The 25,220-nt window shown below is 44.6% G+C and overlaps 1 protein-coding gene across 1 annotated transcript in view; it reads left to right on the forward strand.

The window, feature by feature from the left end:
* KLHL6 (kelch like family member 6) overlaps positions 1–25,220 on the forward strand; it is a 453,247-nt gene that overhangs the window by 370,842 nt on the left and 57,185 nt on the right. Inside the window, 2 exon segments of the mRNA XM_030216961.1 lie at positions 23,459–23,527; positions 23,529–23,673. Coding sequence (XP_030072821.1) covers positions 23,459–23,527; positions 23,529–23,673 — 214 coding nt within the window.

Here is a 25,220-nt window from a genome sequence, read left to right on the forward strand (position 1 = left end):
AGGTTGTTAAAACATGTGCGGACTGTGAAATATTACAGGAAGACCTTAGAAAATTGGAAGACTAGACGTCCAAATGGCAGATGAAGTTTAATGTGGACAAATACAAGGTGATGCACATTGGAAAGAATAATTTGAAAACAGGGAAGATAGAGTATCCTGATAGTGAGGTTGCAAAAGAGACCATAGTAGATCAGATGCCCTTAAATAAAAATAAAAATCAGACTGTCATACCAGGGTACAAATTATATCGTAGTGATAGGGTGGATCGAATTGGTGGAGAGGTAGCATTGTATGTTAAGTATGGCCTTAAAACAAATAGATTGAAAATTCTACAGGAAACAAAATACATCTTGGAATCCCTATGGATTGAAATTCCATGTGTAAAGGGCAAAAGGATAGTGATAGGTGTGTACTACCGTCCACCTGGCCAGGATAAACAGACAGATGTAAAATGTTATTGGAAATTAGGGAGGCTAACAAACTGGACAACACAAAAATAATGGATGATTTCAATTACCCTGATATTGACTGGGTAAATGTAACAGGAAAACCCTCACGTGCAACAAAAGCAATGGACAAAAAAGTGAGGACAGCTCAAGGAGGATGTCAGGAAGTCTTTAATATCAACAGCTAAAAAGCGACCTGACAAGGCCTGCATCAGGGGTCTATTGAATCTACATAAAGAGCAAAATAAATAACTAATTAAATGAGCAAATTAGATAAACGAAAAGTGACATGTTTCAGATTAACTTATACAATAAACACATTCATAAGTGTTAAAATGTTGCATAAATCAGATTATAAGCTAAAAGTAATATAGTGAACAAACAGATGAAGCTAAAATCAAGCAATAAAATATAAAAATCAAAAATGATGGATGAGTGATGGTCTAAAGAATTGTAATGATATTATGAATTTGAAATAATTGAATAGATAAACAAATGAAATGAAATAAAATAAAATATCAATGGTGTATACTATTTTTATAAAAATATGAAAATGTGTTTAAAAAAACTAATAAATAACGTATCATGAACTTTAATAAATGCATATATAGAATATATGTACCTCTTGTGTTGTGGCTGATAGCTTAACCAAGAGGAGTACATAAGTACATAAGTACATAAGTAGTGCCATACTGGGAAAGACCAAAGGTGTATAGCTGTGTGGCTTCTAGAATAAAAAATAGAGAATGAAATAATAAAATTAAGGCATTTAGATCAGAGTGCACAGGTCTGAACATGCAGTGGATGCAGTTGGTAATTGTGAAACCAGTGTGGTGTATCATATGTTTTGTGATAAATGAAAGCCAATAAAACTGATAGTGAAAATATGACAGCGCATCGATAAAAATAGGAAGTAATTTGTGCAAACCTATACATAGGAGCCAACTTTTCAAAATTATTGGGGGTGCTAAGCCCAATGGAAATTACCCCTCCCTGGACACATACAAGGAATTTTCTCAATATTGGGGGTGCTCAAGCACCCACAGCACCCACAGAGTCGGCTCCAATGAACCTATATATATGGTAAGTGAAAGACTGGCAATAACTGTCTCCCCACAATGGATTTTATGAGAGAGTGCTAGCGGCATACAGCTGACTCCAAGCCCCTAAAATTTACTTGAAGAAAACAGTACAAAGGTGTCATTAAAGAGGTAGCTACTTAAAACAGTATCTAGCGTACGTTCCAGAGATAAATTTTGTCAAATGGGCTGTTACCAACAGCATTTTAAATTTTAGCTCCAAAAAACAAAAAGACAAAAACTAATATCTCATCCCGATTGATTAGATAACAGAAGTACCTATAAAGTATCCATTATACTTCAAGGAAATGTGGAGGGGCATAATCGAACGAAAACGTCTATCTCCATGGGCGTTTATCTCCGAGAACGGGTCCGTGAAGGGGCGGACCGAACCGTATTTTCGAAAAAAATAGACGTCCATGTTTTATTCAACAATGTGTGAGCTGGGCGTTTTTGTTTTTCAGCGATAATGGAAAATGAAAGCACCTAGCTCAAAAACGAATAAATCCAAGGCATTTGTTCGTGGGAGGGGCCAGGATTCGTAGTGCACTGGTCCCCCTCACATGCCAGGACACCAACCGGGCACCCTAGGGGGCACTTTTACAAAAACAAAAAAAAGGTAAAAGAGCTCCCAGGTGCATAGCACCCTTCCCTTGTGTGTTGAGCCCCCCAAATCCCCCTCAAAACCCACTGCCCACAAGTCTACACCATTACTATAGCCCTAAGGGGTGAAGGGGGGCACCTACATGTGGGTACAGTGGGTTTGGGGGGGTTGGACGACTAAGCATTAAGCAGCACAATTGTAACAGGTAGGGGGGGATGGGCCTGGGTCCACCTGCCTGAAGTCCACTGCACCCCCTAACAACTGCTCCAGGGACCTGCATACTGCTGCCAGGGAGGTGGGTATGACATTTGAGGGTGAAAATAAAAAATTGTGAAACATCATTTTTGTGGTGGGAGGGGGTTAGTGACCACTGGGGAGTCAGGGGAGGTCATCCCCGATTTCTTCCGGTGGTCATCTGGTCATTTAGGGCACTTTTTGGGGCCTTATTCGTGAAAAAACAGGGTCCAGGAAAAGTGTCCTAAATTCTAGCTAAAAACGCATACTTTTTTTCCATTATCGGTGAAATGCGCCCATCTCTGTTCGGCCGATAACCACGCCCCAGTTCCGCCTTCGCCACACCTCTGACACGCCCCCATTAACTTTGTCCGCATCCGCGACGGAGTGCAGTTGAAAACATCCAAAATCGGCTTTCGCTTATACCAATTTATTCGTTTTTGGGAGATAAACGTCTATCTCCCGATTTGGGTCGAAATCTAGGCGTTTTTCTCTTTCGATTATAAGGTGGAATGTCTCCTTTGCTAAAGTGTACGGAATGAGGAGCTCACCTGTGGATTGAAAAAATCTTTGTTCTGCAGTCTGCCGTGGCAGCAAAACTCGTCTATGACGTCAAGGCAGCTTAGTAATGACACCGGTTTTAAAGGCTGATATATGGGAAATGACGTTGGAATAATTATGTAAAGTAATGTGACCTTTGAATTGCCAACACGTGCTATCCAAATAAAAAATTCTTTGTTTAAAAAGTATAGAAAAGTTACGTGCCTCCCTTTTTAGTGACTATCCAGATTATAATCGAAAGTGATTGCCGGCCATCTTCTGACACAAATCGGGAGATGGCCGGCGATTTTTTAAAAGCGGCGAAATCGGTATTATCGAAAGTGGCATTTTTGACTGCATCGCCGCTCTCCCGTCGCTTCGCCGGTGAAAGTTCAAGGGGGCGTATCGGTAGATAAGCGAAGGCGGGACATGGGCAAGCGGCGTTAAGCAGTATTTCGCCGGCTTTACTTGGTCCTTTTATTTTCACGACCAAGCCTCAAAAAGGTGCCCCAACTGACCAGATGACCACTGGAGGGAATGGGGGATGACCTCCCCATACTCCCCCAGTGGTCACCAATCCCCTTCCATACTAAAAAAATAAAACTAAAAACCTTTTTTGCCAACCTATATGCCAGCCTCAAATGCCGTACCCACCTCCATGACAGCAGAATGTGTTGTATCCTCTGACAGCCTTTCCCTGGTTGCGATGTGGCTCTTGGGTGAGTGTGACAGCTTTTCTGTTAGGTGCCCTGCAGAGTCACATTAGCAAAGCATTGTGGTGGGTGTAGGGTACTGGGCTCTACTCCCCTGGTGCTTTCCCCCCCCCTGCTAACTGAGTCAGAGTGTGCCCTGTTTTGTTTCCTGTTGTAGTCCATGCGGTAGTGGCCATTTTTGTAAGACAGTTTTAGTTCCCTTTCCTGTGTTACCCACGTTAGAGATCGTAGTTCTTACCTTGCATGGTGCTGAAAGAGGGCATTGTACACCATTGTGCCAGCTCTGACCTACTGCTAATCTTAGTACCAGGGGACTCTTTGCCAGTGGGGCACAACCTCTGATCTGCAGTCAACTGTGAGTAAACGTGCCTATTTCAAGAAAGGAATTTTCCAGAGATATTAGTCTTCAGGTGTGAACTGGTATGCCAAAGTTATACAGCAGCAATAAGTCCTAGAGGCTGTATGCAGGTCCCTGGAACAATTTTAGTGGGTGCAGTACATTTGTAGGTAGTGGGTTTGGGGGGGCTCAGCTCCCAAAGTAAGGGAGCTATGCACGTGGGAGCTTTTCTGAAGTCCAGCGCAGTGACCCCTAGGGTGGCTGGTTGGTGTCCTGGCATGTCAGGGGGGCCAGTGCACTAAAAATGCTGGCTCCTCCCACGGCCAAATGCCTTGAATTTGGCCGGGGTTTGAGATGGCCGACATAACTTTCCATTATCGCTGAAAAACAAACCCGGCCATCTCAAACCCGGCGAACTCCACGGCATTTGGCCGGGCTAAACCGTATTATCAAAAAAAAAGAGATGGCCGGCCATCTTTTTCGATAATACGCTTCCGACCAGCTGTAGCGCCGCCGCCAACATAGATTGCCGGCGATCTATTTGGTTGGCGACGTTCGATTATGCCGCTCTATGTGAAAAAATGTGTGTATGCTGTGAAGACTTAATGTTTAGTTACCGACGTGATAGTGTAATGACGCAGTGATAGTGATAAAAAGTGCATGGCGTTGCAAATGTCATTCTGCCTATTAAATAGATATCCGAAATTGAATTTGAGAAAACTAACTCTAAATCGTATTGCTGTTGTAAAATATCGCTGTAAAGTGATCAACGTGAAATAACATTATATATGGTACGATGTGCCAAAATCATTTTTAATGCATATAATTGTTGTATAAATGTGGACACAATTCCTGCTGTATCTTAAAAATAAAAAAGTGTGTGTATGTGGAGATAATACAAGTGGAAGTGACAGAATGTAAATCACTGATTTGAGAGAATAAATTATGTGAAATAAATTACTTTGTTTCGTTCATTGAAATAAAGATGTTGCATCCTGACTGCACAAACAGCTTAAAGAGGTTTGTCAAAAAATTAAGATAATTGTGAAAGCAAAAAAGATGTCTGATATCACAAATGATTAATAATGATTTGTACAACATCTGAAGTTCATAACATAAATTTGAAGTAGTTATTTTGGATATAGTGTTTTTATTAAAAATGTAAATTTCATAAATTAGGTGATTAACAGAAACATTGTTAGGAATGCATTTTTGCGAGATTAAAAATAAAGAATGAAGGGGAGGTCACGTGATGCGTGGAGAGTAGCAGATGTGTTTCGTGCTGCTCCGGAGCCCTCACCCGCGGAAAAAGCCAAAAGCAGCTCGTAACCGTCTCATTAGAGCATTAAATTAGTGCTGCGGAGATCGCACAGTGCACAGAGCCATACCTGCACCCGATGCCTTCCGGAGCCACCCGTAAGAGTGTGAAACCTGAAAAAGAAAAAGCGTCGCCGCCTGGTACTGGCCACAAAATGGCGGAGGGTAAGAATGAGGCCTGCACTGAATTCAGCGGGAAGCAGCTGTCGCAGATCGCCGAAGTGGTAGAAGCAGCGCTAACCCCACGCTTTGCCTTGCTAACAAACCAACTAAAAAATATGGAAGCCACATTAGCGGAAACAATCAAGCGCATGAATGAGACTGAGCATAGGATCTCCAGCCTGGAGGACTCGTGGAACCGTCGAGATCCGGAAATCACGCGTCTCACAGGTATCGTGCAAGCACAACAAGATAAGATCAAAGATCTTGAAAATCGATCACGACGATGCAATTTGAGAATAGTTGGACTTCCTGAAAAAGTTGCTCATAACTCTCTGGGACAAGTCTTAGAGTAATGGCTCAACAATGAATTCGCTCTATCTGATAGCTACGGCAGGCTCTGCCTAGAGCGAGCACACAGATTGGGGAGGAAGCAGCAAGACCAGCAGCGACCCAGAATAATTATGGTTAAAGTACAAAACTATCTTCACAAAGAAGAAATCCTTCGGGGATACAGAACCAAACGGGGCTCGCTGAAATATGAGGGCGCCAAGATCCAAATTTTTTAAGACTATTCTCAAGGTGTGCAGGACAAGCGACGGCGATTCCACCCTATTTGTGCCACTTTAGCTGAGAAAAATGTTCGCTTCAGATTGATATACCCTGCCATTTTAAAAGTCTTTCACAATGGACAATGGAAGCTGTTAGACAACGTAACAGCAGCGCAGGATTTCTTGGCTTTGGAACTTTAAGAAGCAGCTCACCTCTGTGGCGGGTTAGTCACTTGGACAACATGGACCTAAGTGGCATGAGTATATGTTATTATCAAGATGTTGAATGTTGATTTGTTATATAAAGCTGGTTTATATTGAGATATCTGCATGCGGGTGCTGACAATCTTAAACAATAGTATTGGTTGAGAGGTTTATAGAGGATCAGAATGATGCGGGGTGGGGGCTCCGACACGCATTGACCTTAGGATGAGGCCGTGCTCATCACAGTATGGAAGGAGTGGGGAGAAGAGAGGGGGAGGGCGGGGGACAGGGCAGTCAGTGAGAAAGGGAATGAGATCCATAATGGTAGCAATTCTTGCAAACAGGGAGTCAGGGATTATAACTGGTTATTAACATATACTGTTAAATATCCCCCGGGGGGGGGGGGGGGGGGGGGCTGGGCCCCTGGAGGATTCGCTATAGGACCACCTTTGGAAACCTTGTTATTTTAGAGGAGACATGAGTCGACCTGGGGTAAAGATCTTGTCGTGGAATGTCTCAGGCATCACGTCACCCGTGAAACGATATAAGATCTTATCCCAGATACGGCGACAGGGAGCAGATATAGCATGTCTGCAAGAGACAAAGTTAACAGATCTGGAGCATGGGAAACTTTGCCAGCAATGGGTGGGTGAAAGCCACTTCTCCTCCTCGGGTAATCGGAAGAGTGGGGTAGCAATATTAGTAAAAAAGGGCACACCTTGTGTGACCAAATTAATATACAAAGACACAGAAGGCCATATAGTATTATTGCACATTAATTATCAAGGGCAGAGATTTTACCTATGCAACATATATGGTCCAAACTCGTACAGCCCGAGTTTCTTTCAATCCCTGATAGCGTTGGGTTTACAGCATACTGATGCCCCGTGGATCTGGGCAGGGGATTTCAACCAGGTGCAAGACCCCACTCTAGACAGATCGTCACCGATGGCCACCCCTGGGCTGGGTAAAGGGAAAGGAATACCAGCACTCTGTAAACATCTACACCTAATCGACCCATGGCGCACCCTTCACCCTACCACAAAGGATTATACCCATCAATTTAAAGTGCACCACTCATGGTCTAGAATTGACTACATATTGATATCACAAGCCTGGTTTTTCAAAGTCCAACGAGCCCATATCAGCCCTATGGAGATATCAGACCATCACATGATCTGGGTGGAAATTGAGTTAGGAGGAGGTGGTGGAGGGAGCAGACAGTGGAGATTTCCAGCTTATTTATACAGGGACAAACACTTGGCAGAATACTTATCAGAGAAATGGCAGCAGTATGAGGACACAAATCTGGCCTCGTGTAATTCGCCAGTGATTTTCTGGGAAGCCTCTAAAGTAGTTATGAGGGGGGAAATAATAGCGTTCCAAAGTGCTAGGAAAAAGCGCCTGGCGGCTGGCATATAGAACTTGGAAGCTGATTATGTAAAAGCAAAGAGGAAATACCTAAGCAACCCCACAGTAAATAACAGGGACCTAATGTCTGCAGCTTTGGTGGCACTCAATACCATGCTGCATGAGCAGGCCAAGAGACAGCTGATAGCACGGCGCCTGAACTTTCAGCGCTTCGGGAACAAAACAGGTAAATTATTGGCAAGAGTGGCCAAAGCACCTACTATGCAGAGGTATATTCCAGTGCTAGATGACTCTATGGGGAACAAGCTCACGCAGTTGACAGATATAGCAGAAGCATTCCATAGCCACTTTAAAGAAATGTACGCCCCTAAAGACCGACAACAGGGTCCCTCCACTAGGGACTATCTGGAAGACGCAAAAATGCCTCAGCTGCCAGATATAGCTCGTCAAATGCTATCAGAGCCGCTGCGCGCACAGGAAGTATTTAAAGTAATAAAAGATCTGAAGGCCGGCTCGGCCCCCGGGCTTGATGGATTCCCTAATGAATATTATAAAATGTTATCACCGCAGATATGTGGAGCGCTGGTTGATTATTTTGACGCAGTAGTGGACAGGGGGTTTATATCGCCATGGGAGAATGAGGCATTGATTTCCTTAATCCCCAAGCCCGGCAAGCCCAAAGATCAGGTAGAATCTTACCGGCCCATCTCTCTCATCAACGTGGATATTAAAATCGTATCCCGAATCCTGGCAAATAGGTTGATGTCCTATGTCCCAGATCTAATTGGTGAGCATCAAGTTGGGTTTGTTAAGGGCCGCCAAGCGGTTAGACAGGTGCGTAAAGTCCTGTTGACGGTGGCGTATGGCCAAGTTACGAGGGACCCCCTGTTGCTGGTCAGCCTAGACACGGCCAAAGCTTTTGACAACGTAAACTGGGACTACTTGTTCCAAGTCCTAGACTACATCGGGTTGGGTGGCTGGTTCTTAAAGGCGATAAGCGCGCTTTACAAAAACAATACAGCGCAAATATTGGTAAATGGCACTAGAACTGGGCCCATTCAGGTCGAGCGGGGCACAAGGCAGGGCTGCCCATTGTCTCCAATATTGTTTCTTATATACCTAGAACCCTTGCTCCGAACGGTTTTATTGAATCCTGATATACAGGGAGTGGTATTGCAGGGGAGCCCAATACAAATATTAGCTTTTGCCGATGACATGTTTCTCACACTTACACAGCCGAAAACTTCTGTCCTACGCCTAATAGAAGTCATAGATGAATTCGGTTTTTTCTCCGGATTGCAATTAAATTTACAGAAATCACTAGCCCTCCCAATTCAGGAAACGATACAGTCGGAGTGGGAGGGCTCGTTCCCGTTCACATGGGCTGTGGGCACCCTCAGGTACTTAGGGATCTGTATTCCAAGGGACTTGACAAACCTATACAAAGTAAACGTGGACCTCCTGAAGAAACGCACGAAAGAGGCGTTGCAGGGTTGGCAGGGTTTACCCGTGTCCCTAAAGGGGAGAATCGCCATGTACAATATGTTCATCTTCCCAAAGTGGACATATGTTTTCCAGATGATTCCTGCTACCCTGGGCTATAGGGAGGAGAGGTGGCTACACAAAACCCTAACAGTTTTTTTTATGGCAGGGCAAACGAGCACGAATTGGTTTAAAGAAACTTATGAGACCCTGTACAAAGGGGGGACTGGGGCTGTTGGATTTCAAACTGACAGCACTAGCATGTAACCTACGGCATTTATCTGACTGGTTCCGATCGAGAGAGTTTTTCTCATGCACAAAGGTGGAGACTTCTCTGATGGCCCCAATGGGGTTTGCTTATTGGCTACATGCTCCGTCGGCAGAGCTCTCAGCATTGGGACCTTATGGGATTATTTTGAACCCCTTAAGGAAAACATGGAGGTGGCTGTGTGGAGCCTACCATTGGAACAGAGAAGTCTCCCCATTACTTCCTATCAAAGGTAATTTAGCATTTCCAGAGGGGGGTAACTCTGCCTTGTTTAAAAAATGGGTCACTTGCGATATAAAGTATCTGTTTCAGGTGGTGTCCGAGGGGGGAGCAATCAAATCTTTTCAGGCCCTGTGTGAGGAATTTGGGTTAGGGCAAAATTATTACTACCAATATATACAATTGAAACACTATGTCAAAACACTACCCTCTGTAGACCTCACGCAAGATAGATGGGAATCCATGAGTGAAGTACTTGACCTGGAAGCCCAGTTAAAGGTGCCGCTTCGGTATTTTCATAGCCAACTGAGAGATGTACAGGCACCGCTAGATTATACGCAGGTGTCACAACAATGGCAGCAGGAGCTAAGGTGGAAACCTGATCCTGGACAGATTCAACTATGTTTGGCAAGCATATACCAAGTGACAGAGAACGTAAAATGGCAGGAAATGCAATATAAATTTGTGCTGCGGCTGTACATCTCGCGTCATAGGGCGTACAGAGCAACCCTTCGGGACACGGACGATTGCCCCAAGTGTGGACATGGGGGAGCTTCCCTAGGACATATGTTTTGGCTGTGTGGAAAGGTGACTCCTTTCTGGACCAAATTGGGGAGTCAAGTATCACAAATGTGGAAGGTGCAATGGCGCCCAACGCCGGGACAGCTTTTCGACGTCTACAAAATACACGGCACATCGCCAGAGGGACTCACCGCCTTCCTGAAAAGGGCAGTTTTGATGGGCAAACAGACCATACTACAGTTATGGCTGCAACCAGATTCACCTGGAATCCCACAGTGGAGAGGAGCCATGATGCAATGCTGTATGCTGGAAAAGAAGAAAGTGGGAGATCTTGCTTCAGGAAAGGGAGACAAATTTTGTAAAACTTGGTTACCTTTTTGGGACACTCTGACACCTGTAGCGAGAAGTAGGATTCTGAATAGTTAAATGGATCAATAGGGGAGGGAGGGAAAGGGAGGGGGAGGGGGAAGCAAGGGAGGGGAGAGTGGGAAAAATGATGTTGTATGTCGCATGATGTACACTAACTGACATATAGATGTGTTCCCTTTGCTATATGATGTTGTGTGATATGGGTCATCAATAAAAATTGTTTATATAAAAAAAAAATAAAGAATGAAATGAATGTGAAAAATAAATATAGAAAATAAATAAAAATAAATTCAATCATATTTACAATAATGAATATCCCAATGATTGAAGAATAATTAATACACTGCAGTAATTAAATCACTTCTTCATAAAAATTGAAAATAAATATAAGAAATAATGCAATAAATAAATGAAACATCAAATCATTTAAAATATAATTAAATAATTTCTTAATATAAATTAAACTTCAAATAAAACAGTTATGAATATGGTTAAATGGAATAGAAGTTCAAAAATCTGAACATGTGAATGATTAAAATCGGAGGTAACAACATAAAAACATAAAAGAAAAATGAAAACTAAAAATAGTAAATAATAAATAGTTAATGAACAGTTAAAAGAAACCACTAGGGTGAATAATAGATCCAAGGAAACTTTATGGGTAAAATCAAATTTGACTGTAATGCAATTATACGTGTAGGTATCAGGTACTAAATGTTAGAGGAAAATACTGTAGTCTATTTCTAAATTTAATCCATAGGGCTGTAAACTGTTAAAATAGAAAATTAATCTTTGCTGTTCTCTATTTAGTAAAGTGTTTAAATCCCCCTGACACCATCTCTTAACAAAATGTTTGACTACAAAAAGATCTGAGATCATCAATATTATAGTTCGCGGAGGACCAATGTTCTGTTAATGGTACTGATTGTACCAGGCGTTTAATGCAACTCCTATGTTCGATTATTCTAGCTTTGATTGGTCTTGTGGTTTTTCCAGTATACAGTTTATTGCATGGACATGTGATAGTGTAAATGAAATGACTTGTGCAGCAAGTGGAGGAATGTCGTAAAATGAATTTCTTTCCAGTCCTCTGGTCTTCGAACTCACTAATGTCTAGAGAGTGCTTGCACACAGAACACTGTCCACATGGGTGATGTCCAATGTGGTTGCTAATGGAATTTGTCGTATCAGGCAACATGGATGGTATCAAAATTCCTTTGAGATTTTTGTTGTGAGCCTGTGGAAAGACGATGCGTTTGTCTCAAAAACAGGGATGATTCATAAGAATCGGCCAGAACTTTTTAATGGTTCTTTTAATGTGGTTAGACAGAAATGAAAAAGTCATAGTGCATACGAGGTCAGGTGTGGTCTTGTTATCTCGTGGTTGAAGTAAAGTCTGTCTTTTGGCCATCAAAGCTTTATGGTATCCTTCTTTGATGGGATATCCCCTTTCAAGAAATCTTTTTCTCATATTGGCTGCTTGCATCTTAAAATCTCCTAAATCTGTACAAAGTCTTCTTTGAGAAGGAACTGTGAGAAGGGAAGATGATTCTTCAATGCCCATTGATGATAACTTTGAAAGTGGAGGTACGTATTTTTGTCTGTGGTTTTTCTGTAAATTGTCGTGGTGAATTAGTACGAATCCTTGTGTATTAATATATCCAAAAAAAGAAAAAAATGTAACATCAGGACATGCTAGGGAGGTAAAATTCCTTGACAAAATCAAGGACTGCTTTATGGAGCAGCTGGTACAGGAGCCAACAAGAGAAGGAAAAATTCTAGACCTAGTCCTTAGTGGAGTGCATGATCTGGTGTGGGAGGTAATGGTGATGGGGCCACTTGATAACAGTGATCATAATATGATCAGATTTGATATTAGCTTTGCAGTTAAGTATACACAGGAAATCCAATACATTAGCATTTAACTTTCAAAAAGGAGACTACGATAAAATGAGAAGAGTGAAAAAAAAAACTTAGAGGAGCAGCTGCAAGGGTCAAAAATTTACATCAGGCTTGGATGCTGTTCTAAAATACCATCCTGAAAGCCCAGGCCAAATATATTCTGTATATTAAAAAAGGAGGGAGGAAGACCAAATGACAACCAGCATGGCTAAAAAGTGAGGTGAAAGAAACTATTAGAGTTAAAAGAAAATCCTTCAGAAAATGGAAGAAGGAACTGACTGAAAATAATAAGAAATAGCATAAGGAATGTCAAGTCAAATGCAAAGCCCTGATAAGGAAGGCAAAGAGGGACTTTGAAAAAAAGATTGCGTTGGAGGCAAAAACGCATAGTAAAATTTTTTTAGGCATACTAAAAGCAAGAAGATGGCAAAAGAATCGGTTAGACCGTTAGATGACCGAGGGATAAAAGGGGCAATCAGGAAAGACAAAGCCATAGCGGAGAGATTAAATGAATTCTTTGCTTCGGTCTTCACCGAGGAACATTTGGGAGAGATACCGGTGCCAGAAATGGTATTCAAAGCTGACGAGTCAGAGAAACTGAATGCAATCTCTGTAAACCTGGAGGTACTAATCATTTCTATAATGTTACTAGACATAGAGGGACATTTTCGAAAGGGACGTCCAAGTTTTGATGAGGACGTCCTCGTAAAACGTCCCCATCCAGGGGCGAGGAAACCCGTATTTTCGAAACAAGATGGGCGTCCTCTCAGTACCCTTCTCCACCACCGCCAACTCCAGGCTCCGCCCTTTCTGCCTCACCTCACCCTATGCTTGGAATAAACTCCCTGAGCCCATACGCCAAGCCCCCTCCCTGCCCATCTTCAAATCCTTGCTCAAAGCCCACCTCTTCAATGTCGCTTTCGGCACCTAACCATTGTACCTCTATCCAGGAAATCCAGACTGCCCCCAACTTGATTGACTGCACTTTTTTGTCCTTTAGATTGTAAGCTCCTTTGAGCAGGGACTGTCCTCCTTTGTTAAATTGTACAGCGCTGCGTAACCCTGGTAGCGCTTTAGAAATGTTAAATAGTAGTAGTAGTAGTAGGGACGCCCAAATCCTGAAATTTGGTCATCCTTAGAGATGGTCGTCCCTAGACTTGGTCATTTCTGATTTTCAGTAATAATCGAATCCAAGGACGTCCATCTCAGAAACGACCAAATGCAAGCCATTTGGTCATGGGAAGAGCCAGCATTTGTAGTGCATTGGACCCCCTGACATGCCAGGACACCAACCGGGCACCCTAGGGGGTACTGCAGTGGACTTCATAAATTGCTCCCAGGTACATAGCTCCCTTACCTTGTGTGCTGAGCCCCCCCAACTCCCCCCAAACCCCACTACCCCCAACTGTACACCACTACCATAGCCCTTATGGGTGAAGGGGGGCACCTAGATGTGGGTACAATGGGTTTCTGGTGGGTTTTGGAGAGCTCGTTGTATTCTCCACAAACGTAACAGGTGGGGGGGGGGGGGGTGGTGCTGGGTCCGCCTGTCTGAAGTGCACTCACCCACTAAAACTGCTTCAGGGACCTGCATACTGCTGTCATGGGCCTGAGTATGACATCTGAGGCTGGCATAGAGGCTGGCACGATATATTTTTAAAGATGTATTTTGAGGGTGGGAGGGGGTTAGGGACCACTGGGGGAGTAACTGGAGATCATCCTCGATTCTCTCCGGTGGTCGTGTGGTTATTTCTGGCACCTTTTTGTGCCTTAGTCGTAAGAAAAACAGGTCCAGGTGAAAATGTCCAAGTGTTTGTCAGGGACGTCCTTGTTTCTTTTAATTATGGGTCAAGGACGTCCAAGTGTTAGGCATGCCCAAGTCCCGCCTTCGCTATGCCTCTGACACGCCCCCTTGAACTTTGGCCGTCCCTGTGACAGAGTGCAGTTGGGGACGTCCAAAATCGGCTTTCGGTTATATCGATTTGGAAGTTTCTGTGAGGAGGACGTCCATCTTGTGATTTATGTCAAAAGATGGGTGTCCTCTTTCGAAAATGACCCAATGATAAATTCTTCTGTAAGGAGTATACCATCTCTTCATTAACCTTAGAAAAGGAAGATCATATCTGATCTGCTGTTAATCAATTTAAATTTTCACATCTGATGGTCAAGAGACTGCCTAATGAGATTAACTCTTTCAATGAAGTATCTTGCCAAATCAGCTGTTGATGGTTGCATTGACTCAGAAATATCAGTAACAATTGACACTTGTCTCTATTAAAAATTTTAAATCTAATTTTTGATCTGGTCTATCCATCCCAGTTAATTTCCCAAAATAGGCTTTTTTAGCTTCTGATATAGCAACTTTATAAACTTTGACTTGTTTCTCCAACAAAGTCTATCGAGGGTCTTTTAATTTCTTCAAATGCCTTTCTAACTGGCGACATTGTCTTTTGGCTAATTGTAGTTCTTTTGAAAACCATGGAACAGATGCTCCTTTCCTATGTTTCTTGGAATTTTCTGAAGAATCCTATATAATAATTCTCACCACCAACGTTCTAATGTGGGACTGCCTGTGTCCGTGGCTCCTGGAGTTGCTGAGCTAGGCTTGTAATGTTTGCACTGTTTTATTTGTTTTTTGTTTGGTTTTTTGTTTGGTTTGTTTGATTTTTATAGTCAAGTGTGGGGTTTTGTTTTTTTAACCAAGATTTAGTGTTACTTCACAAAGTGCCTGGTAGAGGAGTGAGCTTGTGTTGCTGTTATTGAGATGGCACCAAAATGTGCATAGTCCTTTTTTGTATGGTGAGTATTAGAGGGAAGTGTCCTAATTCTGCTCTGTATCTGTTGTTGTGGATGTAGAGTATTGTCATTCACTTTTCTAGAAGTGTGATATGGATTGTAATATATGGTAAGATATATTAAATGTTTTTTCCTGGGGCTTTGTGGGGGGCTGTTCCAGGGGTTTGGTGGCTGGTGCTGGCTGGAAAAGGTTTAAAGTTAGTTTGGGAATTTTTAATGGAGTTAGGTAAAGGAAGTGTGAGATGTTTCTTAAATATGGTTTTATTTTACCAATAATAACACATGATTAGGTGGGGAGTGTACTATAAAATGTTTCTTGCTGTTTTGGGTACAGGTTAGGTTAAAATTGACTTTGAAACTCTCTATATAGTATAGTATAGTATAGTATAGTATAGTATGGGGGGAAGGGAAACAGCCAAGATTCTAAAACAGATAAGAAAATAAAGAGTAGTTACTTACCTGTAACAGGTGTTCTCCGAAGACAGCAGGCAATATATTCTCACATATGGGTGACGTCACGTCGGCCCGGAGGACTTTCTAGCAAAGTCTTCTTGAAAATTAAAAATGTCACTCGCCGCGCGGGCGGATGCACTGCGCATGCGTGCGTCCCTTTTCCCGCCCACCGCGAGGACACATTCCTCAGTTAGATTCAAAAGAATAGAGGAATACAACTCCAAAGGGGAGGTGGGAGGGTTGTGAGAATATATTGCCTGCTGTCTTCGGAGAACACCTGTTACAGGTAAGTAACTACTCTTTCTCCGAAGACAAGCAGGCTAATATTCTCACATATGGGTATCCCTAACCCCCAGGCTCACTCAACATAACAAAGAGTGGTCAATTGGGCCTCGCAACGGCGAGGACATAACTGAAATTGATCTGAAACAAAACACAACTAACTGAGAGTGCAGCCTGGAACGGAATAAAAATGGGCCTAGGGGGGTGGAGTTGGATTCTAAACCCCAAACAGACTCTGCAGCACCGACTGCCCAAACCGACTGTCACATCGGCTATGTTTCTGAAGGCAGTAATGAGATGTAAATGTGTGGATTGAAGACCACATCGCAGCCTTGCAAATCTCTTCAATGGTGGCTGACTTTAGATGAGCCAGTGACGCAGCCATGGCTCTAACATTATGAACCGTGACATGACCGTCCAAAGTCAGCCCAGCTTGGGCGTAAGAGAAGGAAATGCAATCTGCTAACCAATTAGAAATGGTGCGCTTTCCGACAGCAACTCCCCTCTTATAGGGATTAAAAGAAATAAACAACTGGGTGGACTGTCTGAAGGGGCGTGTCCGCTCCACGTAACAGGCTAGTGCTCTTTTACAGTCCAAAGTGTGCAACTTGCTTTCGCCCGGACTCATGTGAGGAGGGGGAAAAAATGTTGGCAAGACAATTGACTGGTTCAGATGGAACTTCGACACCACCTTCGGTAAAAGCCTTGGGTGCGTGCGGAGAACTACCTTGTCATAATGAAAGACAAGAAAAGGTGCATGAACTACCAGGGCCTGAAGCTCACTGACCCTACGAGCTGAAGTAACTGCCACCAAGAAAATGACCTTCAAGGTCAAGTACTTCAGATGGCAGGAATCCAGTGGCTCGAAAGGAGTTGTCATTAGCTGGGTGAGAACGACGTTGAGATCCCATGGCACGGGAGGAGGTTTGACAGGGGGTTTAGTCAAAAACAAACCTCTCATGAAACGAACCACCAAAGGCTGTCCAGAGATAGGCAGACCGCCTACACGTGAATGATAAGCACTGATTGCGCTAAGATGAACTTTGACCGAGTTGGTTTTAAGACCGGACTCAGATAAGTGTAGAAGGTACTCAAGCAAGGTCTGTGCAGGACAAGAAAAAGGATCTAGAGCCTTGCTGTCACACCAGACGGCAAACCTCTTCCATTTAAAAGAATAACACCTATGTGTGGAATCTTTCCTGGAAGCAAACAGGACTCGGGAGACACCCTCAGGGAGACCAAAAGAGGCAACCTCTACGCTCGCAACATCCAGGCCGTGAGAGTCAGAGACCGGAGGTTGGGATGCAGAAGTGCCCCCTCGTTCTGAGTAATGAGGGTCGGAAAACAGTCCAATCTCAATGGCTCCTCTGAAGATAGTTCCAGAAGAAGGGGGAACCAGATCTGACGGGGCCAAAAGGGCGCTATCAGAATCATGGTTCCCTGGTCTTGCTTGAGTTTCAGCAAAGTCTTCCCCACCAAGGGAATGGGAGGATACGCATACAGGAGTCCTGTTCCCCAATAAAGGAGGAAGGCATCCGATGCTAGCCTGTCGTGGGCCTGAAGTCTGGAACAGAATTGAGGAACCTTGTGAGTGTCCTGGGAAGCAAAAAGATCTATCGAGGGAGTGCCCCATACTCGAAAAATCTTTTTGGCAATAGTCATGTTCAAGGACCACTCGTGAGGCTGCATAATCCTGCTCAACCTGTCGGCCAGACTGTTGTTTACACCGGCTAGATAAGTGGCTTGGAGAAACATCCCGTGTTGACAGGCCCATAGCCACATCTGCATGGCCTCCTGACACAGAGGGCGAGATCCGGTACCCCCTTGCTTGTTGGTGTAATACATTGCAACCTGATTGTCTGTCTGAATTAGAACAATTTTGTTGGATAGCCGATCTCTGAAAGCCTTTAGAGCGTTCCAGATCGCTCGCAATTCCAGGAGATTGATCTGGAGATGCTTCTCCTGAAGAGACCAAGCTCCTTGAGTGTGAAGCCCATCTTCATGCGCTCCCCACCCGAGGAGGGATGCATCCGTCGTCAGCACTTTTTGTGGCTGAGGAATTTGGAATGGGCATCCCACGACCAGATTGGAGTGAATGGTCCACCATTTGAGGGAGTTGCGAAAATTGATGGACAGCTGGATGACATCCTCTAGATTCCCTGTAGCCTGAAACCACTGGGAAGCTAGGGTCCATTGAGCAGATCTCATGTGTAAACGTGCCATAGGCGTCACATGAACTGTGGAGGCCATGTGCCCCAGAAGTCTCAACATCTGCCGAGCTGTGATCTGCTGAGACGCTTGCACCCTGGAAGCCAGAGACAGAAGATTGTCTGCTCTGGGTCCTGGAAGATAAGCACATGCTGTCTTTGTGCACAACAGAGCTCCTATGAATTCCAATTTCTGGGCTGGAACGAGATGGGACTTGGGATAATTGATAACAAACCCCAGCATCTCTAGCACCTGAATAGTCATCCGCATGGACTGCAAAGTTTCTTGCGGGGAAGTGTTCTTCACCAGCCAATCATCCAGGTAAGGAAACACATGCACTCCCAGTCTGCGTAGTGACGCTGCAACAACTGCCAGGCACTTTGTAAATACCCTGGGAGCAGACGCCAAGCCAAAAGGCAAAACACAGTACTGAAAGTGCTGTGATCCCAGCCGAAATCGAAGATACTTCCTGTGAGCTGGAAGTATCGATATGTGGGTGTAAGCATCCTTCAAGTCCAGAGAGCATAGCCAATCGTTTTCCTGAATCATGGGTAGAAGGGTGCCCAGGGAAAGCATCCTGAACTTTTCTCGGACCAGATATTTGTTCAGGGCCCTTAGGTCTAGGATGGGACGCATCCCCCCTGTTTTCTTTTCCACAAGGAAGTACCTGGAATAGAATCCCAGCCCTTCTTGCCCTGGTGGAATGGGCTCGACCGCATTGGCGCTTAGAAGGGCGGAGAGTTCCTCTGCAAGTACCTGCTTGTGGTAGGAGCTGAAGGACTGAGCTCCTGGTGGGCAATTTGGAGGTTCGGAAATCAGATTGAGAGTGTACCCGGACCGGACTATATGAAGAACCCACCGATCGGAGGTTAAGAGAGGCCACCTTTGGTGAAAAAATTTTAACCTCCCCCCAACCGGTAGATTGTCCGGCACTGACACTTTGATGTCGGCTATGCTCTGCTGGAGCCAGTCAAAAACCCGTCCCTGGTTTTTGCTGGGGAGCTGCAGGGGCCTGCTTCGGTGCACGCTGCTGACGAGAGCGAGCGGGCTGGGGTCGAGCCTGAACCGGCTGACGGGAATAAGAAGTGTACTTACGGCCCCTAGAAATGTAAGGAGCACTTCTCTTTCCCTTAAAAAACTTCCTAGAGGTGGAAGTGGATGCAGAAGGTGCCCGGCGGAGAGAGAATCCATAGCGTTATCACGCTGGTAGAGATGATCAATCATCTCCTCAACCTTCTCTCCAAAAAGGTGATCCTCCCGGCATGGGATATCTGCTATTTTCTGCTGAGTTCGTTCCTCCAGGTTAGAGGCACGCAGCCATGAGAGTCTGCGCATCGCTATACCTTGGGCAGAAAATCCGGATACCACATCACAAGTGTCAAAAACGCCCCTGGACAGGAACTTGCGACACGCCTTCTGCTGCCTGACCACTTGGCGAAAGGGTTGGGCTTTCTCCTGTGGGAGTGCGTCTACCAAACTCTCAAGTTGCTTCACAGAGTTCCGTAAATAAATACTCGTGTAGAGCTGGTATGATTGGATTTTGGCCGCGAGCAGACCAGCCTGATACGCCTTCCTCTCAAAAGAGTCCAGAGTTCTATACTCCCACCCCAGGGGCGCCGAGGAAAAGTTCCTAGAACTTCTGACTCTTCTGAGAGCAGAATCCACCACCGCTGAATCATGGGGCAACTGAGCCCGCATGAGACTGGGTTCCCCGTGAATCCGGTACTGAGATTCAACTTTCTTAGGAACGGTTGGGCAAGAAAAAGGTTTCTCCCAGTTCCTCAACATCACTTCCCTGAGTGTCTCATGGAAAGGAACTGTGGCAGAAGATGTAGGTGGAGATGGATAGTCCAAAACCTCAAGCATCTTGGCTCTGGGCTCATCCACAATTTCCACAGGGAAGGGGATGGCCTCAGACATCTCCCGAACAAAAGAGGAGAAAGACAAACTCTCGGGAGGAGAAAGCTGTCTCTGGGGCAAGGGAGTAGAATCAGATGGGATGCCTTAAGAATCCTCACCAGAGAACTCCCCACGCATTTCATCATCATCTGATAAGGTATTATCAGATGGGGCTAAAAGCTCAGACAGAGCTGCCCGAATCTGAGCCCGCCTCGACGAAGAGGCCTGACGACCTCGATGATGATGTCGAGAAGTCGACGGTCCCTGAGATTCCGGTGAAGCTTCCTGCACCGATGTCTCCGGAGAGCCGACCTGGGATGTCAATAACACCGGCACCGGAGGTGGCACCGGTGAAACAGACCTCACCATGGGCTGAAGGCCTGACACATGAGCTTCCGGCACCAGTGACATCGATACCCCCAACACCGTCGGCACCGGCATCTCTGAACCCATCGACACCGGCACCGCCGGCACCATCGGTACCGACAACCTTGGCACCGATTGCCACTGCTGCATCATTTCCATAAAAAAGGAAAAAAAGGCCTGCATACGCTCATCGAGAGTTGCTGCCGGAAGATGCTGGGGGGTCGGTTGGGGACTGGGCTGCCAAGGGACCCACGCGCCGGCACCTCAGTAATAGAGGAAGAGCGATCCACTCGGCACCGACGCTTCTCGGGTATCGAATGTATCGATGACTCGGAGCTCTCGGTGCCGTGCCGTGAACGACGACGGTGCCTCTTGGCCTTCGCCCGACGCCCGTCTTCGAGACTCCTTGGCACCGGAGAAGAGGACGTGGAATCCACACGCCTCTTCGGGGCCGGGTCCGATGCAGGGCGGTCCCAGGGGGTCTGCAAAGCAGGAGGCGCCGAGGCGGGTGGAGACCCACTCGATGCATCACTGCTCCCAGCGTGCATCGGTCGTTTGGCAGCCTGTCCCCGGTCTCCCGGTCCCGACGCTTCCTTCGACATCGACCTCAATGACGCCGACTTCGACGACATCGTCTTCGACAGCACCGACTTCACCGGCACCGATTTCGACGACGCTGATGGCGCCGACGAGGTACCGGGCCCAAAAATCTTCTCCCTTTGGGCATCTCGAGAGAGCAGTGTCCGCTTTTTCATCGCGAGACACAACTTGCAGCCCTCCGAGCGGTGATCGGCCCAAGGCACTGTAAACACCACGAGTATGGGTTCAGTGCTGGAGATGGCCCGATGGCAGCGGGCACAAGGCTTAAAGCCGCTGGGTGTCTTGGATGACATGACGGGAAAAACAGCCCCTGCCAAATCAAAAGACGCGATTGTGTCGTGAAACAAGAGGACACAAAAAAAGAAAAAAACTTAACCGAACGAGCGATTTAATAAAATCGCAGACCTAAAAGAAAAGAAAACTTAATAAATGAAAAGTAACTAGGAATAAACTAAAAAAGGATACTTTTCTGTTGAAATCTTCACCTCCGGGCTCAGCAATACGACGAAGAAACTCTCACCGTGTCACCTCTTGACGCGGAGAAGAAAAAACTGAGGAATGTGTCCTCGCGGCGGGCGGGAAAGGGACGCACGCATGCGCAGTGCATCCGCCCGCGCGGCGAGTGACATTTTCAATTTTCAAGAAGACTTTGCTAGAAAGTCCTCCGGGCCGACGTGACGTCACCCATATGTGAGAATATTAGCCTGCTTGTCTTCGGAGAAACAGTCTTTAGCTGACAAGCTGATTGGTTGAGTGATGTCAGATGTTCCTCTAGGGGGGGGGGGGGGGTGAGTTGCTAGAGAGACTAGAGAGCTGGCTGAGCATGGAGAATGAGAAAGAAACAAAACGTTTGCTGGGTGTCTGAAATGGAAGAGAAAAAGTATAGATTTTATGAATTTAAAGTGAAATAAGTGATTGGAAAAGTAAGTAAGACAAAGGTTAATGTGTGCCAGTTTGAAAGAGGGTGCTTTGATATTTAAATTGAGCTGAGGTGAGTGTGAATGGCGTTTCAGTGATAACACTGAATTTCCAGAGATAAGAGATTTACCATTTTAGGGTGAGAGAGGCTGTGATTTGTGGTGGGAATTGTACTAAATGAGAAAGCCTATAAGGGTGTCAGGAAAAAGGGTGTAAGGATTTAAAGTGTGACAGAGGAGAGGTTGAAGGTGAATTTGATATTTGGAATACAAGGTTTGGAATCTGACTTCAGATTAAAGAAAATCCAGCACTGCCTGTGTATGAGTGTGCTGTATTCTCCAGATAGATCTGATAAAGGGAAATATGTGGTTTTATGTGAAGTCTGTGAGAGGGAATGTTGAATTACCATTTGAATATGGAATGGGTTACTGTGTGAGATCCCTGCATGCAGTGTAAAAGTCTTCTGCAACCTTATAGAATAGGGAATTAACAGTGAGAAATAGGTTTTGAAGTGAGTACCCCTGAAAATTATTTTGTTTCAAATAGAGAGTGTGGCCACAGTATTGAAACTGATTAAATGTCACCAGAGTGGAGTCAGTTCCTGAACAAGCGCAGGGAGTTTAGGATTTTGCTTCCCTGATTATTTTCCTTATAAGTGAGGTTGAGGAAGAAGAAATCTGGGGGAGTCATCCTCTGAAGGGTTCCGGCTGAGCTCCAACGCAAGAAAGACATCACCTAAATAAATTCAACTACAGCTAAGTGACATCGCCAAGGGGTGTGAAAGAAATATATTATTTTTTTCACAACATCTTAAGGGAAAACAAAGGAAACAGAACATCAATATTAAAAATCCATGAGATCCCTGCAAAAACACCAATAGTGCACCACAAAGAGACCAATTTTATACTAGGAAAGAGAATAACAACAAATATCTGATTTTGATAAGAAACAATTTAAATACTTACTGTATCTGAAAAGGTTCTTTTCTGCCTTTTTAGGTGATTTTGTTGAAAAGAAACAGAAAAAGTTAAGGGTATACATGTAGTTCTACATTTGAATGTTGAATATGTTATGACAGTTCTATTAAGCCACACACTAATTGTGAATTTGAGTTTATTTGAATGAAAATTGCTTACATTTGTATTCAATAAAGAAAAAGATAATTTGTAAATCTGAAGGTGCGGTTCTTTCATTTCAGGAACAAATCCTAAATTTAGCTTCTTTTCCTCCTTTATTCTTTGAGAGTAAAGAACGAGGTTAGTTTATTTGTTTCAACTCCCTCGGCTGTGAGTGTGTGTTCCTTGGATATTCGCCATGACTACAACAACAGGTATCTGGGAGCACATCACTACAGTCCAGCCGAGAGGGGTGGTAACAGTATTCTGGTCTCAGACAGTTACCACAGAATGCTTTCTTCTTATAGTGTTTAAAAACTTATATGTCACATTATATACTGCTTGTAGTTCATTATTTCCAGAAGACTGCAAACATGTGAGTTATCTGGTACTGTCCCATGCACATTGATGATATCTTTGAAACAATAAATATGTTCTTGCTGCTAATCTTTATAATTACAGTGTTCTCATGGCAATTCTCTCTTTTCTGTTATTGATCTACAGACAGCTCCACTGTTGGTTAACGTGAGCTCCTTTGCTGCAGCAAGTCACAATAAGAAGCTTTATGTGATCGGGGGGAGGGCCAAATGGCAAGTTGGCCACAGACAGCACACAGTGCTATGATCCTCTCACCAATAAGTGGAGCCTGAAGTCTCCAATGCCAATTGAAGCCAAGTGCATCAGTGCAGTCAGCTTCCGTGGACATATTTATGTGGTTGGTAGGTTATCTGGAATGGCCTTCTTGTCATTAGTGTCTAAGTTCCCTTTATCCAAGCCACTGCAGCAAGAGGTTATGAAAAACACCTTTTCTTCACCTGATTAGTCTCTTACGAATCCTCTAACTGATAACATGTGTGAACCCATCTTCAAATTTTTCTTTGCTAGAATAAGAGTAGAAAGACAAATTTACAAATGTTTTATTTTGCAGATGGGGTGGTGTAGGGAGGAATATGACATTTTCCTGCATCCAGAATTAGGAACAGATCCAAGTGGTATCCAAATCCAAAAATACATAGAACATGCCATAACATTACTATAACTCAAAGGTGCTAAGTTCGAAGAGAGAAATTATGTGCCAGTCCTGGTTTTATGATGACCCCATCTGCTACAATATGGGAACTGCAATATTGATTTAAATGGTTAGAATCAGAAACTGCAAATATGTTCAGGACTGGCCAAAAATGGGTCCTCCTGAAACTGGATAACTTGGCAGCTCTGATAACTAAAAATGAGCCAATTCAGCTCATAACAGAGTATTCCGAATCCACACAAAACAAAAAACACAGCTGTCACAAAATGCCCGAGTTGCTATCCCTAGCAGCCACCTGGGGTTAACCTCCACCTGGAGGGTCTGTCCCAGAAACTGCCCAGGCCCGCTCACACCTATGCACCTGTGCCTACATGGTATTACCCTCCACCCACTGCTGGGTCCCACTTGCCTCTGGGTGAGTCTCCTACACGCAGTTATCCCCTCAGTGGTTTCTAAGGACACTGGGGCCACAATCCTAGGGGTCCCACAGTCCTAGAAAACACCCAAGTCCAAAACACAAACCACCAGCGTTCTTAGTCCCGGACCAACATAACTAACAAACTATGAAGTTTATTATCATAAAAAGGTAGAACAGTGAACAGTAAAAAGGTGTAAACAGCAAACAGTAACAGGTAAAATAGCAAGAACTCAATATTAAAACTAACCTCAACACTTCTTACTACCTAAATAGTACCTGGGGAGTTCAGGAAAAATAACTGCTCATAGGGACTTGAATAGGGTCTCAGTGCAGAGGTCTTCACTCTCCACACTTCTACTCTGAGACTAGAGAATTCCAGCATATTCTGGCCTGGATATTGCACTTCAGGGCCAATCAGGGTCCAGATCATTAACGCTGGGTATTTGGCCAATGGCACTGCAGGTTACTTTCCCTCAGAGGTTTCCTCTTTCTTCAGGGAAAGTAAGTAAGAAGTACACCGACAGTGGTGTGTTGGAGCCGGCTCGCACCGGCTCGCGAGAGCTGGTTGTTATTTTTTTTCAGGAATTTTGGGAGCCGGTTGTTAAAGTAGCTACTTTAACAACCGGCTCCCAAAATTTGGGCTCTGGTCCCCACCCTGCAGTGTCGACGGCGTCCCCTGTGGCTTCGGGCATCTTTGGCACATCAGCGCTTGTTTCTCACCCCCGTCCCCCAACCTCTCTTCTTTAGCTTCGCGTGAACGGAACCGGCGCTTAACACTGCTTTAAAAAATTACCACGTCAGCAGGAACAGGCTTGCTT

The sequence above is a fragment of the Microcaecilia unicolor genome, chromosome 10 (genome assembly GCF_901765095.1).
Source record: "Microcaecilia unicolor chromosome 10, aMicUni1.1, whole genome shotgun sequence".
In the NCBI taxonomy this organism is placed as follows: domain Eukaryota; kingdom Metazoa; phylum Chordata; class Amphibia; order Gymnophiona; family Siphonopidae; genus Microcaecilia; species Microcaecilia unicolor.